The sequence below is a fragment of the Elephas maximus genome, chromosome 10, assembly GCF_024166365.1.
Source record: "Elephas maximus indicus isolate mEleMax1 chromosome 10, mEleMax1 primary haplotype, whole genome shotgun sequence".
Taxonomy (NCBI): Eukaryota; Metazoa; Chordata; class Mammalia; order Proboscidea; family Elephantidae; genus Elephas; species Elephas maximus.
This window is the reverse complement of record NC_064828.1, coordinates 83767939-83783261: the sequence shown is the minus strand read 5'-3', so window position 1 is coordinate 83783261 and position 15323 is coordinate 83767939. Positions and strand designations below refer to the sequence as shown.

The following is a 15323-nucleotide window of genomic DNA, read 5'->3' as shown; positions in this document are numbered from 1 at the left end:
TCTTCAGGAAGTATTAAAAAACTAAAACCTTGCACAAGGTTATAAATTACAGTACAACCAAGTCTACTATTATAAATTACCTACACTAAGCCCTCCCTGTGGTATTTAGATTAATACAGCACCTATAATAGTCCGGAAACTGTCTTCTACCCATTAAGCTACGCTGATTGATGAGACCAACCCTGTCTTAATTCACAGCCCTTCAAGAGTTTTTCAAAACACTAAAAATGCTCTAAGTACACAGCAACAAAGAAAAGGCTTGGTTTCTACTTAAAATTTAAGCTATACTATTTTACCAGCAAGAAATGATTTCAATGCATATACTTGGAAGATAAATGTGGATGGAAAATGTGAAGTATGAAGAGAAATGGACTATAAAATTATAGTTATATATCCTTCCCTTTTATATTTTTCTCTAATTGAAGACTAATTTTTCCGTAAAATTTCAAATGGTTAAACTAAATAATGATGTAGTTAACCACGACGGCAATGGGGTATGAACAACTGAAGGATGACAAACAGGAACGATAAATATAAATGAGCACTAGCAAGTGGTTGGAAAACCGCTCATAGGGTTATTTTCAAGTTCTGCAAACCATTATCTATTCCATAGTATTTATTTTTAAAAACAGAAGATACTTATGTGCTAGGAGAACAGATTTTCTAGGTTTATCAATTCATATTATTATGATCTCTAAAAATAAAGATGCTTTTTAATACCTTACTTAGTAAGATGTTTTTGGGTTTTGGTGTTTCCATTCTAAAGATAAAATAAAGCTCTAAAACCAAATACACAGACACATCAGGTGCACACACCACTTCAAAAGTCCAAACCTAACGAACGCCATGTGTCAGGGTTTAATCTGTGTGCGACAGGCGATCTTTTAGAAGTACCTGATAAGTCTGTATAGGTTCCACATAAACTCACTGTAACTTTTGGTTTTAGGCCATAATATTTTACTGCTTCTTATACACTGACTCTAATTAAAGCTTGCCCCTGGATCTTTCACTAAGGTAGCAGATGACTACTTTTTGCTATGTACAAATTAATTCCTGCTGAGTCTTCGATTATTAAATACGTACTTTTTTTTTTTAATTTCAATACTAAAGTGAAACTGGAAAAGTATTTCAATGTTTAGTTTACCACTTCATGATCTGTAAAAGTAATACTGTAATCTGTAGTTTTTAAAAAGAAGTACTCACCATTACCACCAAATATATGAATATCCAATTGTTCACAAAGGTACATTACAAATGTATTCACCTGAGGCAGGAGACCAATGAAAAATACTATTGGGAAACAGAGCGTAAACACTATAGAAGGAAAGAAAAGTATATTAAAAATACTATACCATATCCTTTTGTTCATTTAAAGATTATAAAATAAACCATAAAATGGGATCTGAAATTAATATAAACTACTAAGTAATTTCTAAGAAGATTTCACTTTTAACTCTTTCTATATAACTGGCTGGGTATTAAATAAAATCTCTTCAACTATAAACAACACTTTTAAAATGATTCCATTTTCACATAATAGGAACTTGAGATATAGAATCCAAAAGGAAATTTCTCATTTCATCTGCTTCAAAAACAATACTATAATATTTGTTCATCATTTGCTTTTTTCTTTCTAATAGCCCTATAGTTTTGTTCTACACTGAAAGGATTACAAATAGTAAAATAAGCTTATCAAAACTATTATTGCCTATATAATCAATCTACTTATTAGTGAACTGTTTGTAATCAAATAAATTAATGTTAAGATCTGAGTTGCTTTAAAGATGACTCACCTATAACTAAATCCCTGGCTGAGATAAGTACCAGTGGGTTGGTGAAAGTTATTCCATACAATTTGAACTTGGTTGTGGTAATGTTTCTGCTACCATAATCCAAGAGCCAAATAAGACCACAACATAAACAGAAATAAACTGGTCTACTGTAGGCAATGATACGATTATGACCCTGAAAACAATATTAAAAAAAAAGTCAGGTTAGTTAATTTTAAGAGTCAAAACAGCTACTGAGGTCTTCGATGGCTTATATTCTAAGGATTCAAAAGGCTTTCGTATGGAATCTAGGTTTTAACTGCTGGAGAAGGGAGTTACAAATACGGAAAAGAGGAAGGACAAAATGAACTCTGTGATACTGTACAGAATTGGGGTATCAGTATGAACTCATTATTTTTAATATACACATAGATATAGGAATAGATATACATGTGTGTGCACATATGTGTATGCATATGTATATACATATATATTTCCTGGCTTTACGTACTATGAAAACCTAGAAGCAATGACACTCTAATAATAAAGAACACTAGTGTTCAGATCTTAGTGAAGAAATACCACTGTTCACTAAAAAGAACCAGGGCTCTTTAAAGAAATGGCTGGTTTTCTGCTACAACACGGAAAATACAAGATGAACCTGGAACATCCTTTCATATGAAAATGTAAGGAGGTACTCAAAAAATGATAGAACTATGTCAAAAGGACACAGAAGGCAGCTTGATGGGACTCCCAATGGTCAAATCAGAGACAATTTGAGCATCAAAATAAATAATTACAGGGAGAGATTATCTTCCATTGACTACAATAAGAATCCATGAATTTACACTGACACAAATAATACTGCAAAGACAAAAAGGAAAACTTTTCCTTACAGTGAAAAGTCAACTAGTATGTGCAGAAGGAATGTAGGAGTTAAAAAAAAAATCATTAGGCAACCATGCAATCTAAACTGATTCAAGCAAAATACATCAATAGATACTAAAATAAGTAGGTGAAAGTTCGCAGAGTAATGGGACATACGTATAATCTCAAAGTATTTCCCTACAGGATACTTACAGAGTAGCAGTTCTCAAGGGGTTGAGGGGAGTGATTTTGCCCTCAGGGAACATCTGGCAATGTCTGGAGACATTTTTGGTTGCCACAACTAGGGTGGAGGTACAACTGGCATTTGGTGGATAGAGGCCAGATATAATGCTAAAATAAATGTCCTACAATGCACAGCACAGCCCTCTCCACCTCAACAAAGAATGATCCAGCCCCAAATTTTAGCAGTGCAAAGGGTGATAAGCCCTGCAGGAGAGAAGCCTGGCAGACATCACTTTAACCAAAAATGCAAAGTAAACATTACTAGTTACAGGATAAATTGCTTCCTGATCTGATGCGCTGAGAAAAAAAACATCATTTTCGTAGTTTTCCTACAAAAATACGTGGCCTGTGTCTAGTCAAGAAGAAACATCAGACAAATTCAGACTAAGGAATGGTCTACAAAATAACAGGCCTGTATGCATCAAAAATGTCAATATTGTGAAAGACAAATCCTGAGGAATTAAACCAGTTGCTATCGAGTCAATTCTGACTCATGGTGATCCCATATGTGTCAGAGTAGAGCTGTGTTCTGTAGGGTTTTCAATAGTTGATTTTTTGGAAATAGATTCCCAGGGCTTCCTTCCAAGGTGTCTCTAGGTAGACTACAGCAGCCTGGTGCGTTAACCATTCGCATCGCTGAGGGACTCCACTGAGGAATTGCTCCAGTAAAAGAGACTAAAGAGACCAAATGCACGATCAAGAAATTTCAACTGCCAATTGAGACAGGGGGCAAAATTTCAATAAGGTCTGTAGATTAGATAACAGTACTGTATCAATGTTAATGTACTGATTTTGATTAATTATAGTAATGTAAAGGACCACCGCTTGTCTGTTGGTTTGTTGTACAGTGGTGGCTTGTGTGTTGCTACGATGCTAGGAGCTATGCAAACAATATTTGAAATACTAGCAGGGCCACCCATGGTGAACAGGTTTCAGTGGAGCCTCCAGACTAAAAATAGACTAGAAAGAAAGGACTGACAATCTACTTCCAAAAATTAGCCAGTGAAAACCCTATGGATCACAACAGAATACTATCTGATATAGTGCTGGTAGATGAGTCCCCTAGGTTAGAAGGCACTCAAGACACACAGAGTCTACAACGGACTCAAGTATACCAATGACCATGAAGACACTGCAAGTAGGCAACGTTTCATTCTGTTATATACGACTTGATGGCACCTAACAATAGCAATAAAAAGGAATTTATATTGTTTCTAGGAACCACATACTGAGGTATTTAGAGGTAAAGAGGTACTTGGAGGTAAAGGGGTATCATGCCTGGAACTCCCTTTCAAACAGTTCAGATAAGCATGTATATGGCCGTGGTGGTGGGTATGTGTTTAGAGAGAGATAGAAAGGGGTTAAGCAAATATGGGGAATGTTAACATAGAGAAACTGGGTGAAGAGTATTAGGAATTCTTTGTACTATCACTGCAACTTTTCTGTACCTGGAAATTACGTCAAAATAAAAAGGTAAAGGAAAAGCAATGCTTCCATATATTATTATACTTCAAAAAATTCTTACAAAGTAATACATGTAATCAGTCAAAAGAAAATTGTTTGCCTCTTTGTTGTTTTGCTTCTCTATTCCCGTTTTTAAGTACTCCAGTACATGAATAAAAAAAAAATGATATTCAAGAAAGGAAGAAGTATCAATATAAACTGTTCCTGGAGTCTATGTTCTTGAACTACTTTAATGAGAATGGCCTCTAGTCTTTCTACTAAACAAATAACTCCTAAGTTAGGTCTAAAACTGGACCATACTTTCACAATAAATACATTTTTCCTACTTCAAAATTCTGTGTTTGAATACGTATTCACGATTACTGAAAATCTGTTAAGTGAAAATTATCAAATAGTCATGAGTTTATATGACCCCTGTCTACCTAATCGATAACCTCCTCCTGAAACAAGCTGTCAAACAATGAATTACTATGCTCCTTTTCAACCAAGATTTAGAGTCCACAAGTACAATGCCATTCTATCTCATATAATAAGTCACCTATTTTCTAGCAGTGCCAAATCTTAGAGGAGAAAATAGTAACATAAATCTTAATCCAATCTGACACATGCCAAAAAGGAAAAGAAAAAAAGGCTTTGATGGATGTTACGGAACTGTGAGTTACAGAAATATCAGAGTGACTTACGTGTCTGGGAGAAGAAGAATCTGGTTGAACACTCTACAAGTAAAACAGAAAGACAGATTATACTACTGAAGCCCTGGTAATTTATAAACAACTTTCAAAATGCCTGAGATGATTTTAAGTAAATATACCATGATAAGAAACAGCCCACATTAATTCTGTTCCACAGATGAACATTAATTCCAGATACTGGTATCACCATGGCATTAAAAATACCCTAAATCTTCCCTGACTCAAACTTATTAAGGTTAATAATTTGCATCTAGCTTAATGTTTCTGAAATGGCACATGGTATGGCATTAGCAGTAAGATCTATCTTACAATTTGGCTTGTTACTATACATAAATAAGTATACTTACTGTAGAATCCTTTCTCATGTAGTATCACTTCATTTAGGAAACACACAATAACACAGTTAGTTTATAAGATGAATCCTAGTTCTGTCTGCAAATTCCAACCTCCCAAAACAATCCAATGATACATGTATTAAATATATTATCTGTATTTTCACATCAAAATGATCAAATTATAAGCTATATCCTTTTAAGAGACTTTATTAACGTCCCGTTAAAATCTCAAAAGGTACTATGCAGATACTTCCTAAATCATGACTTTTCTCTCAGGTTCAAATTCATTTCCAGTGGCACACCAAACAACTTCACTAAGATGGTCTCTCACCAACCTCTAATTCTACATTGGACCAATACCGCATCGTCTGGCATGTGGCCCTTGGCTGGATTTGAGCCCAGGTTAAACTTTCAACTCCAATGCAAATCCTCTAAAAGCTTCTGTTCCTACCTTTCTTATTTCTGTTCATATTACTATTCTTCTAGCCAACTAGGTTCAAAAATCTCAGTCATCTTTTACCTTTTCCACATCTAACCATATTAACCTAAGAGTAGTAGACACAATCAATGCGATAAAGGAGACTGAAGCCAAGGAATAAATTTAAATGGTTTAAGGCATAAAGGAATGGATTAAGGTGGCTGCAATGAAAGGCAAGAACAGAGGCCAGGAATTTTAACACAGAATTACCAAAATTAATCAAAGACTCTGGGTTACTTGTTATGAAGGATCAAGGAGGAAGGAGCAGAGGTGCTAAGATTTTGAGTCAGTACCCCATTGTCAAAAGCAAAGGAATTGGAAAAGGGAGACATTTTATCAGAAGGTGATGATGTGCTATTTAAAAAATGTATGCCATTGTCTGTTAGATATAAAGGACTAAAGCTTGCAAAAGAGGTGAAAACACGGAGCTATAAATCTGGACATCGTTCATACATAGAGTCAAAGTAATAAAAGGGGATGGCTTCAATGGCAGGGAATTGCAAACAGAGAAGATGACCAAATGAAGCTGTAGAGAATTCCATAAATTAAGAAGTGGCTGAAAGAACAAAAAGGCATCAACAGAGGAAAATATTGTTATCTTCAAAGGAGGAAAATCATCAGAGTTGTATAAAGTCACAGGTCAGTCCTGAGAAGAATACAAAAATGAGAGACAGGATTAATAGGTATTAAATCATACAGCTCTCATAGAGAATGAAGACTAAGAAAAGGATACCAGGTTTGGCAATTTAGAGATCATCAGCAACCACAAAGTACTGTAAACTCAGTACTTCAATGAGGAAAGACGGTATAGATGGGTCTTGAAATGGAGTGGTTGACCTGGGTGACTTACTTGAGATGGCTAGCTATAAGTGGAGAGAGAAAAAGGAAGACAGGATAGCTGATATAGTGAACAGAACGAAGCTAATAGTTTTCAGAATCAGGGAGAGCTCTGCATATTAGCACAAAAAACAGGCAAATAAAGAATACAAAGCAAGGGTATTTACAGATTAAGAACAAAAGGGAAGGAAACTGCCCACAAAGACAGGAATGGAAAAAATTGGGGTAACTGATTTTGCATGGATGGTGAAGAATCTGGTTTTACATGAGTTGACGATGTATCTGATTCCTCCATTTCTTGAAAGCTTAAAATTGATAGCACTTAGAATTTTAGAGATACTATTAAAACAGTAACAAAGGGGCATCAGCCTTCTATTTTCAATGCCCTAAAAGAATATACACACTAAGTTTTGTCATTATTATACTGTTATGGATTGAATTGTGACTCCCAAAAATATGCGTACCAATTTGGCTAGGTCATGATTCCCAGTATTGTGTGGATTGTCTACCATTTTGTCATCTGATGTAATTTCCCTGTGTGTTGCAAATCCTCATCTCCACCTGTGGCTGATGAGGCAAGATTAGATTATGTTAAAGAGGATTAGGGTGGAATGTAACACCTTTGCTCAGGTCACATCCCTGATCCAATGCAAAGGGAGTTTCCCTTGGGTGTGCCCTGCATCACCTTTTATCTTACAAGAGACAAAAGGAAAGGAAAGGGAGCAGAGAGTGGGGGACCTCATACCATCAAGAAAGCAGTGCCAGGAGCAGAGCACACCCTTTGGACCTGGGGTTCCTGCATGAATAAGCTCCTAGACCAAGGAAAGTTTCATGACAAGAACCTTGCTCCAGAGCCAACAGAGAGAGAAAGCCTTCCCCTGGGGCTGATGCCCTGAATTTAGACTTCTTTAGCCTACTAGACTGTGAGAGAATAAACTTCTGTTTATTGAAGCCATCTGCTTTTGGTATTTCTGTTATAGCAACACTACATAACTAAGACATACACCTACCAATGACAGATTTTAATAAATCTCACCTACAGAAGACTCAAAGAATGGAACTGGGAGACTTCCAAGAACGCATATTCTTATTTTTTACAAATGCCCAAATATTTTCTTTTAATACAAAGAAAATATTTAGGGAGCTCCATTTATATAGCATTAACTTTAAAGTTTACTGTCCTATTTTGTTCCCTACAAAATGGTATGTAAGGTACATATCCAAGAAAAATAAGTCTAAAAATTAATATCTTACTATATAATTCAGTGAATGATATGAAATCTTCTGCCTTTTAACACAAGTTATTATTCTCTAGCATGAAAAGAAGAGAGATGCTGATACCTTGAGTAGTGAGTAGTGGCAGCTGGCTATCACCAGGCAGAACTGGAAGACCCAGATATCTCTGAAAAAGCCTTGTATGAGAAGAATAGATCCCAAAAAAGCCACAAGAATAGCCAGAATGACAGCTAACCCATTTTCCAGGATCTCACGATTTCTGCAAACAAAAAAATTGATGAGTAAGGTAAATGTATCATAAGAAAATAACCACAGTGGGTTTAACAGAGACAATATCAATATGAAGCTCATCGTATGATTGCTGACGTGACTTTCTGGTACTAAATCTGAGTAAGTTTTTTTTTTTTTTAAAGTTGTCAAATCCAATTGCTTTTTCTTTTAATTTATTTTTATTGTGGTAAAAATATAACAAAACATTTGTCAATTCAATAGTATTTACATGTATAATTCAGTGACATGACTATGTCCATCATGTTGTGCAGCTACCACCACTATCTTTCTACAAATTGCTCCACCACCATTAACAGAAGCTCAGTGCCCTCTAAGGCAAGACTCTCCCTTCCCCCTCCCACCCAACTCTGGTAACCACTAATCAACTTTGGTCTCATTTGCCTATTTCACATAAGTGGAATCATACAATATTTGTCCTTTTGTGACTAAAGTATTTTCTCTCAGCACAGTGCTTTCAAGGAGCCCTGGTGGTGTCATGGTTAAGAGCTATGGATGCTAACCAAAAGGTCAGCAGTTTGAATCCACCAGTCGCTCTTGGAAGCCCTATGGGGCAGTTCTATTCTGTCTGATAGGGTTGCTAAAGTCAGAATCTACTTGAAAGCAATGGGTTTGGCTTTTTTGTTGTTGTTTTTTTAATGCTTCCAAGGTTCATCCATGTGTTGTGCATTGCTGAGTTGATTCTGACTAATAGTGACCTTATAAGACAGAGTAGAACTGCCCCATAGGGTTTCCTAGGCTGTAATTTTTATGGAAGCAGATCGCCTGGTTTTTTCTTCCCCCCCAGAGCTGCTGATGGGTTCGAACTACGGACCTTTCAGTTAGCAGCCAAGCATTAACTTCATTCTTCTTTATGTGGCTGAGTAATATTTTGAATAAGGTTTCATCACACTTAAAAAGGAAACTAGTTTCACGTGGAAACAACACAAATTCTTATATTGGATTATGAAGTCTGAATTAAAATAAGTAATATAGTTTTCATTTGTATTAATGAACTTCCACCTTTTTAATATACGCTTTTCTGTCAAATTTGGTGCAAAATAACTGATCAACTCTAATGACAAATCAAGTAGATATATAAAAAGCAAGTTAAGTTTACAAAACAAAATTTCAAAATAATTTCAGAAAATTCGATTTAAAACTTATTTTTTAATCCAATACTAAGTGGTTTTGTTCTTCCATTTTCCAGTTATCTAAAATAATCCAGAAAATTCACTTACTAGAATTACTTAAGTACAGGTTCTACATATTCTTGAGCATGATGGCAGTGATAATGACTTATTAATTCTGCCTTCTGTCAAAGCTGCTCAGACGATGTCATCAAACTGACAGTAATGCAAAAGAAACAATATGATGCCCAAGATAACTACATACAGCATTGGGAATGATTTTTTATGTAACATATATGTAAGATGTCTTATATAAAAAAATAAGTTATGCCTCATTACTTCTTGGGCAAACTTTATTCACAAAATGTTAAACAAATACTTATAAAAGTCATGTTCTTAAAGATATATTTAATAACACAGAAAAATGCTCAGCATGTTTACTATAAAGAGCAGGATACCAAACTGCATATACAGCAGAAGTGGTTATTGAAAAATGTACACATATGTTGAAAAAGAGAATATACCAAAATAATACAAATAATAAGAATTAACTCTGGGTGAAGGAATTATGGTTGGCCTCTGTCTTCAAGGAAACCCTGGTGGCATAGTGGTTAAATGCTACAGCTGCTAGCCAAAAGGTCAGCAGTTTGAATCCACCAGGTGCTCCTTGGAAACCATATGGGGCAGTGCTACTCTGTCCTATAGGGTTGCTATGAGTCGGAATCGGCTCGACAGCAGTGGGTTTTTTGGTTTTTCTGTCTTCAAACCTTTCTACACAATATTTAAATTTTCTTAAAGGGTAAATAATCACATTTATAACTTCAAATTTTTTTATTATTATTACCCAATGCCATATTTATAATCATCAATTGGACCTAAAAAATTAACATATCTATACTATTTTATTTAATAGTTCTACCAGGTTAAAACAAGTTCAACGGTTATTTTTGAAGCAATAAATTATTGCTCTCTCCTTTTGTTCTTATATAGCAGTTATGGAACTTCAGATTTGCCAAATCTAATAGTTACTTTTTAATTCTTGTCCTGCCTTGCTGAACTGCATACTAATGTCAAACTCCTTCTTTTCATTGAAAATCTGCTTTTCTTTAGCTTTAAGTTTTTAATTTTGATGAATCCAATTTATCTGTTTGTTCTTTTATTGATCCTGTTTTTTGTGTCATATCTAAGGAATTTTGCCTTAACCTAACATTTTCAGGTTTTTTAACATCACAAAAATAGTCTACGTTTTTCTTGAAGTTTTATGTTTTACATGTAGACCTATAATCCACTTTAATTTTTGTAACATCGTGTAAGATATGGATCCCAGTTCATTTTAATTGCATATGTAAAACCAATTGTTTCAGCATTATTTGTTGAAAACCCTATCCTTATCCTCTTCATTGACTTGGGAAATTATTTTAATGCCATTTGAACCTGGAGTTTTCTTTGTGGGAAGGATTTTCACTACAACTTCAACTTATTTGATAGATATAGGCCTATAAAGGTTATGTATTTCTTCCAGGATGAGCTTGATAATTACATTTGTTTTGAGTAATTTGTCCATTTCATCTGCTCTTCATCAAATTTATTTGCAAATAGTTGGTCATAATATTCCCTTATTATCTATTAATACCTACACAATTTGTAGAGATGTCACAACTCACATTCCTGGTGTTGGTAATTTGTGTCTTTTCTTTTTTCCCCTCCCCATTCGGCCTGGCTAAAGGCTTATCAATTTAAGTGATCTCAAACAAGCAGCTTTTAGTTTGTTTAGATTTCTCTATTGTTTTTCTGTTTCCTCATTGGTTTCCAACTTGTTCTTATTTTCTTTCTTCTGCTTACTTTGAGTTTAATTTGCTTTTCTCTCTTTTTCTAGTTTCTTAACCATCATGTGTCTGTCAGTTTGTCATACTGTGGTGGCTTGTGTGTTGCTGTAATCCTAGAAGCTATGGCACCAGTATTTAAAATACCAGCAGGGTCATCCATGGTGGACAGGTTTCAGCCAAGTTTCCAGACTAAGACCAGGAAGAAGGACCTGGTAGTCTACTTCTCAAACACTTGCAAGTGAAAACCTTATGGATAGCAGAACACTGTCTGATACAGTGTTGGGAGATGACCTCCTCAGGTTGGAAGGCACTCAAAACACCACTGGGGAAGAGCTGCCTCCTCAAAATAGAGTTGACCTTAATGACATAGATGGAGTAAAGGTTTCAGGACCTTCATTTGCTGATGTGGCACAAAGTATAAACCTAGGACAATTAGAAGTTGTCAAAAATGAAATGGAATGCATAAAGATCGATATCCTAGGCATTAGTAACTGAAATGGGCTGGTAATGGCCATTCTGAATTGGACAATCATGTGGTCTACTATGCTGGGAACGACGAAGAGGGACGGCATGGCATTTATTATCAAAAAGAACATTTCAAGATCTACCCTGAAGTACTGAAGTACAGTGCTGTCAGTGATAGGATAATATCCACACACCTACAAAGAAGACTGGACCCTAGTGGTACAATGGTTAGAAGCTCAGGCTGTTAACCAAAAGACCAACAGTTCAGATCTACCAGCTGCTCCTTGGAAACCTGATGGGGCAGTTCTACTCTATCCTACAGAGTCACACTGAGTCAGAATCAACTCAATGGCAAAAGGCAACAGGACAAAGAAAACCAGTTAATACAACTATTCTTCAAATTTACAAACCAACCACTAATGCCAAAGATTAGGAAATTGAATATTTTTATCAACTTCTGCAGTCTGAAACTGATCAAACATGCAATCAGGATGCACTGATAATACTGGTGTTTGGAATGCGAAAGCTGGAAATCAAGAAGGACCCGTAGTTGGAAAATACGGCGTTGGTGTTAGAAACAATGCTGGAGATCACATGATAGAATTTTGCAAGACCAATCACCTATTCATTCTAAGTACTTTTTTTCAACAACATAAATTGCCAACTATACACGTGGACCTCACCGGACGGAAAACACGGGGATCAAATTGAACACATCTGTGGAAAGAGGCAATCAGAAAAAGGCCAGGGGCCAACTGCGGAACAGACCACCAATTGCTCATATGCAAATTCAAAATGAAGTTGAAGAAAATTACAGCAAGTGCACAAGAGCCAAGATAGGACCTTGAGTATATCCCACCTGAATTTATAGACCACCTTAAGAACAGATTTGATACCTTGAACACTAATGACCAAAGACCAGATGAATTATGGGATGACATCAAGGATTTCATAAAGAAATCAAAAGGTCATTAAAAAGACAGGAAAGAAAGAAAATATCAAAATGGACGTCAGAAGAGGCTCTAAAGCAAATGAAGAAATGATGAAGTAGAAGAGCTAAACAGATTTCAAAGAGCGGCTCAAGAGGACAAAGAAAGTATTACAATGAAATGTGCCAGCCATGGAACTAGAAAACCCAGAGGACGCACTTAGCATTGCTCAAGCTGAAAGAACTGAAGAAAAAATTCAAGCCTCAAGTTGCAATTATGAAGGGTTCTAAGGGCAAAACATTGAACGACACAGGAAACATCAAAAGAGGATGGAAGGAATTCTCAGAGTCACTGTAACAAAAATAATTGGTCAGTGTTCAACCATTTCAAAAGGTAGCGTATGATAAAGAATCGATAGTTTTGAACAAAGAAGTCCAAGCTGCATTGAAGGTTCTGGGAATTGACAGAAAACCAACTGAGCTGTTTCAACAAACGGACGCAGCACTGGAGGTGCTCACTTGTCTGTGCCAAGAAATTTGGAAGACAGCTACCTGGCCAACTGACTGGAAGGGATCCAATGTTTGCCCATTTAATAGAAAAGTGATTCAACAGATTGCAGAAATGATAAAATAATATCATTCATATCACACATAAGTAAAATTCTGCTGAAGATTAGATTATTCAAAAGTGGCTACATCAGTATACTGACAGGGAAATGTCAGGAATTCAAGCTGCCAGATTCAGAATAGGTCGTAGAACCAGGGATATCATTGCTGATGTCAGATGGATCTTGGCTGAAAGTAGAGAATACCAGAAGGATGTTTTATTGACTATACAAAGGCATTTGATTGTGTGGATCATAACAAATTATGGATAATATTGAGAAGAATGGGAATTCCCACAACCGTGCTCATGCAGAACCTGTACATAGACCCAAGAAGCAGTCATTCGACTAGAACAAGGGGTTACTGCATGGTTCAAAATCAGGAACGGTGTTTGTTAGGGTTGCATCCTTTCACCATACTTATGCAATCCGTATGCTGAGTAATTTTACTTGGATCTACAATCAACACCCATGGAAGGTAAAGTCACTGACTTGAGACCTCTCTTCTTTTCTAAGGTGGTCATTAATGTTACAGACTTCCCGAAGTACTGTCTTAGTGGTATTTCAAAAATTCTGATATGTTGTGTTTTCATTTTCATTCAATTCAAAACACTTCCCAATTTATCTCAATTTCTTCTTTGATCCATGGGTTATTTAGAAGTTTCCAATTATTGAGGGAATTTTCCAGAATGTTTTTATTAATGTATTAATTCCTTTGTGTTCAGACAGCACACTATGTATGACTTAAATCCTTTTAAATTTATTAAAAATTATTTAATGGCCCAGATTATGGTCTGTCTTGGTCAATGTTCTGTGTGCACTTAAAAGAACGTATATTCTATTGTTATGAGCGGAGTCAATATAGCTATCAGTCAGCTCAAGGTGGTTGATAGCATTGTTCAAGTCTATTATATCCTTGCTAATTTTCTACATACTTGTTCTATGAACTGTTGAGAAAGGGGTGATGAAACAGACTGTAATTGTGGATTTGTCTCTTTCTCCTTCTAGTTCTATCAGCTTCTGTTTCATGTACTTTGAAGTTCTGTTATTAGGTGTATTTAGGATTATTTTGTCCTGTTGATTAATTGGCCCCCTTTATCATTATGAAAGAATCTTTTTTATCCCTAGAAATGTTCTTTGCTCTGAAAGCTACTTTGATATGAATATAGCCAGCAACTCCAGCTTTCTTTTTATTAGTGTTAGCATGCAACATCTTTTTCCATTCTTTTACTCTTAACCTCTTTCTTTTACTTAAAGTGCATTTCTTGCAGGCAGCATATAGTTGAGTCTTGGTTTTTTCAATCCAACCTGACAACTTCTGACTCTACTGTCTTGTCATTCGTTTCCAACCTGCCCCATCTGCCCTTTGAATTTCTTTTTCCACCTTCTTTTAGATTACCAGAGTACTATTTATGAATCTATTTTATCTTTTGGTCTCATTAGCAATAACTCTTTCTTTTGTAATTTTAGCAGTCACTTTAGGGTTTATGGTATACATCCGGTCATAGTCTATCTTCAAGTGATATTATACCACTTCACATATAAAAACCTTACAGTAGTGCATTTTTATTTCTCTCCTGGATTTTATGTTATTAGTGTCATAAATTTTATTTTTAGATACGTTGTAATCCCCACAATACATTGTTACTATTTTTGCTTAAACTATGAATTATCACTTAAGGAGATTTAATTAATAAGAAAAAAAAATTGTATTTATCCATGTAGTTATTTACCATTTCCAGTGATCTTTGCTCCTTTGAAAAGATCTATATTCCCATTTGGTATCTTTTTTTTTTTCTCTGCCTGAAAGACATCTTTTAACATTTTTTGTAGAGTGGGACTGCAGGTGATAGATTTTTTCATTTTTCCTAAATCTGAAAAGGTCTGTAATTCACCTCAGTTTTTCAAAGACATTTTTCAAATATCTTTTGAAAGAATTCTAGGTTGACAGTTTTCTTTTAATACTTTAAAGATGCTGCTCCACTGTCTTCTTGCTTCCATGATTTCCAGTTATAAAAATCTGATGTCTTCCCCATCTCTGATTCTCTGTAGGAAACAGGTCTTTTTCTGTGGCAGCTTTTAAGACTTTATCACTGGTTTTGAGGAATTATAATGTGCCCCGGTGTAGTTTTCTTCATGTTCCTTGTGCTTGGGGTTCGCTGAGCTTCTTGGATGTGTGCA

General features: G+C 35.5%; 1 protein-coding gene across 5 annotated transcripts in view; it reads right to left on the bottom strand.

Moving 5' to 3' along the window:
• The window catches only part of PCNX1 (pecanex 1), a 184340-nt gene that overhangs the window by 69484 nt on the left and 99533 nt on the right, over positions 1 to 15323 (bottom strand). For all 5 annotated transcript variants that reach the window (XM_049897946.1, XM_049897948.1, XM_049897947.1 and 2 more), the window contains 4 exons: positions 8027 to 8180; positions 5027 to 5059; positions 1794 to 1965; positions 1204 to 1314 (listed from right to left, as the gene is read on the bottom strand). In XM_049897946.1, coding sequence (XP_049753903.1) covers positions 1204 to 1314; positions 1794 to 1965; positions 5027 to 5059; positions 8027 to 8180 — 470 coding nt within the window. The remainder of the gene's footprint in view (positions 1 to 1203; positions 1315 to 1793; positions 1966 to 5026; positions 5060 to 8026; positions 8181 to 15323) is intronic.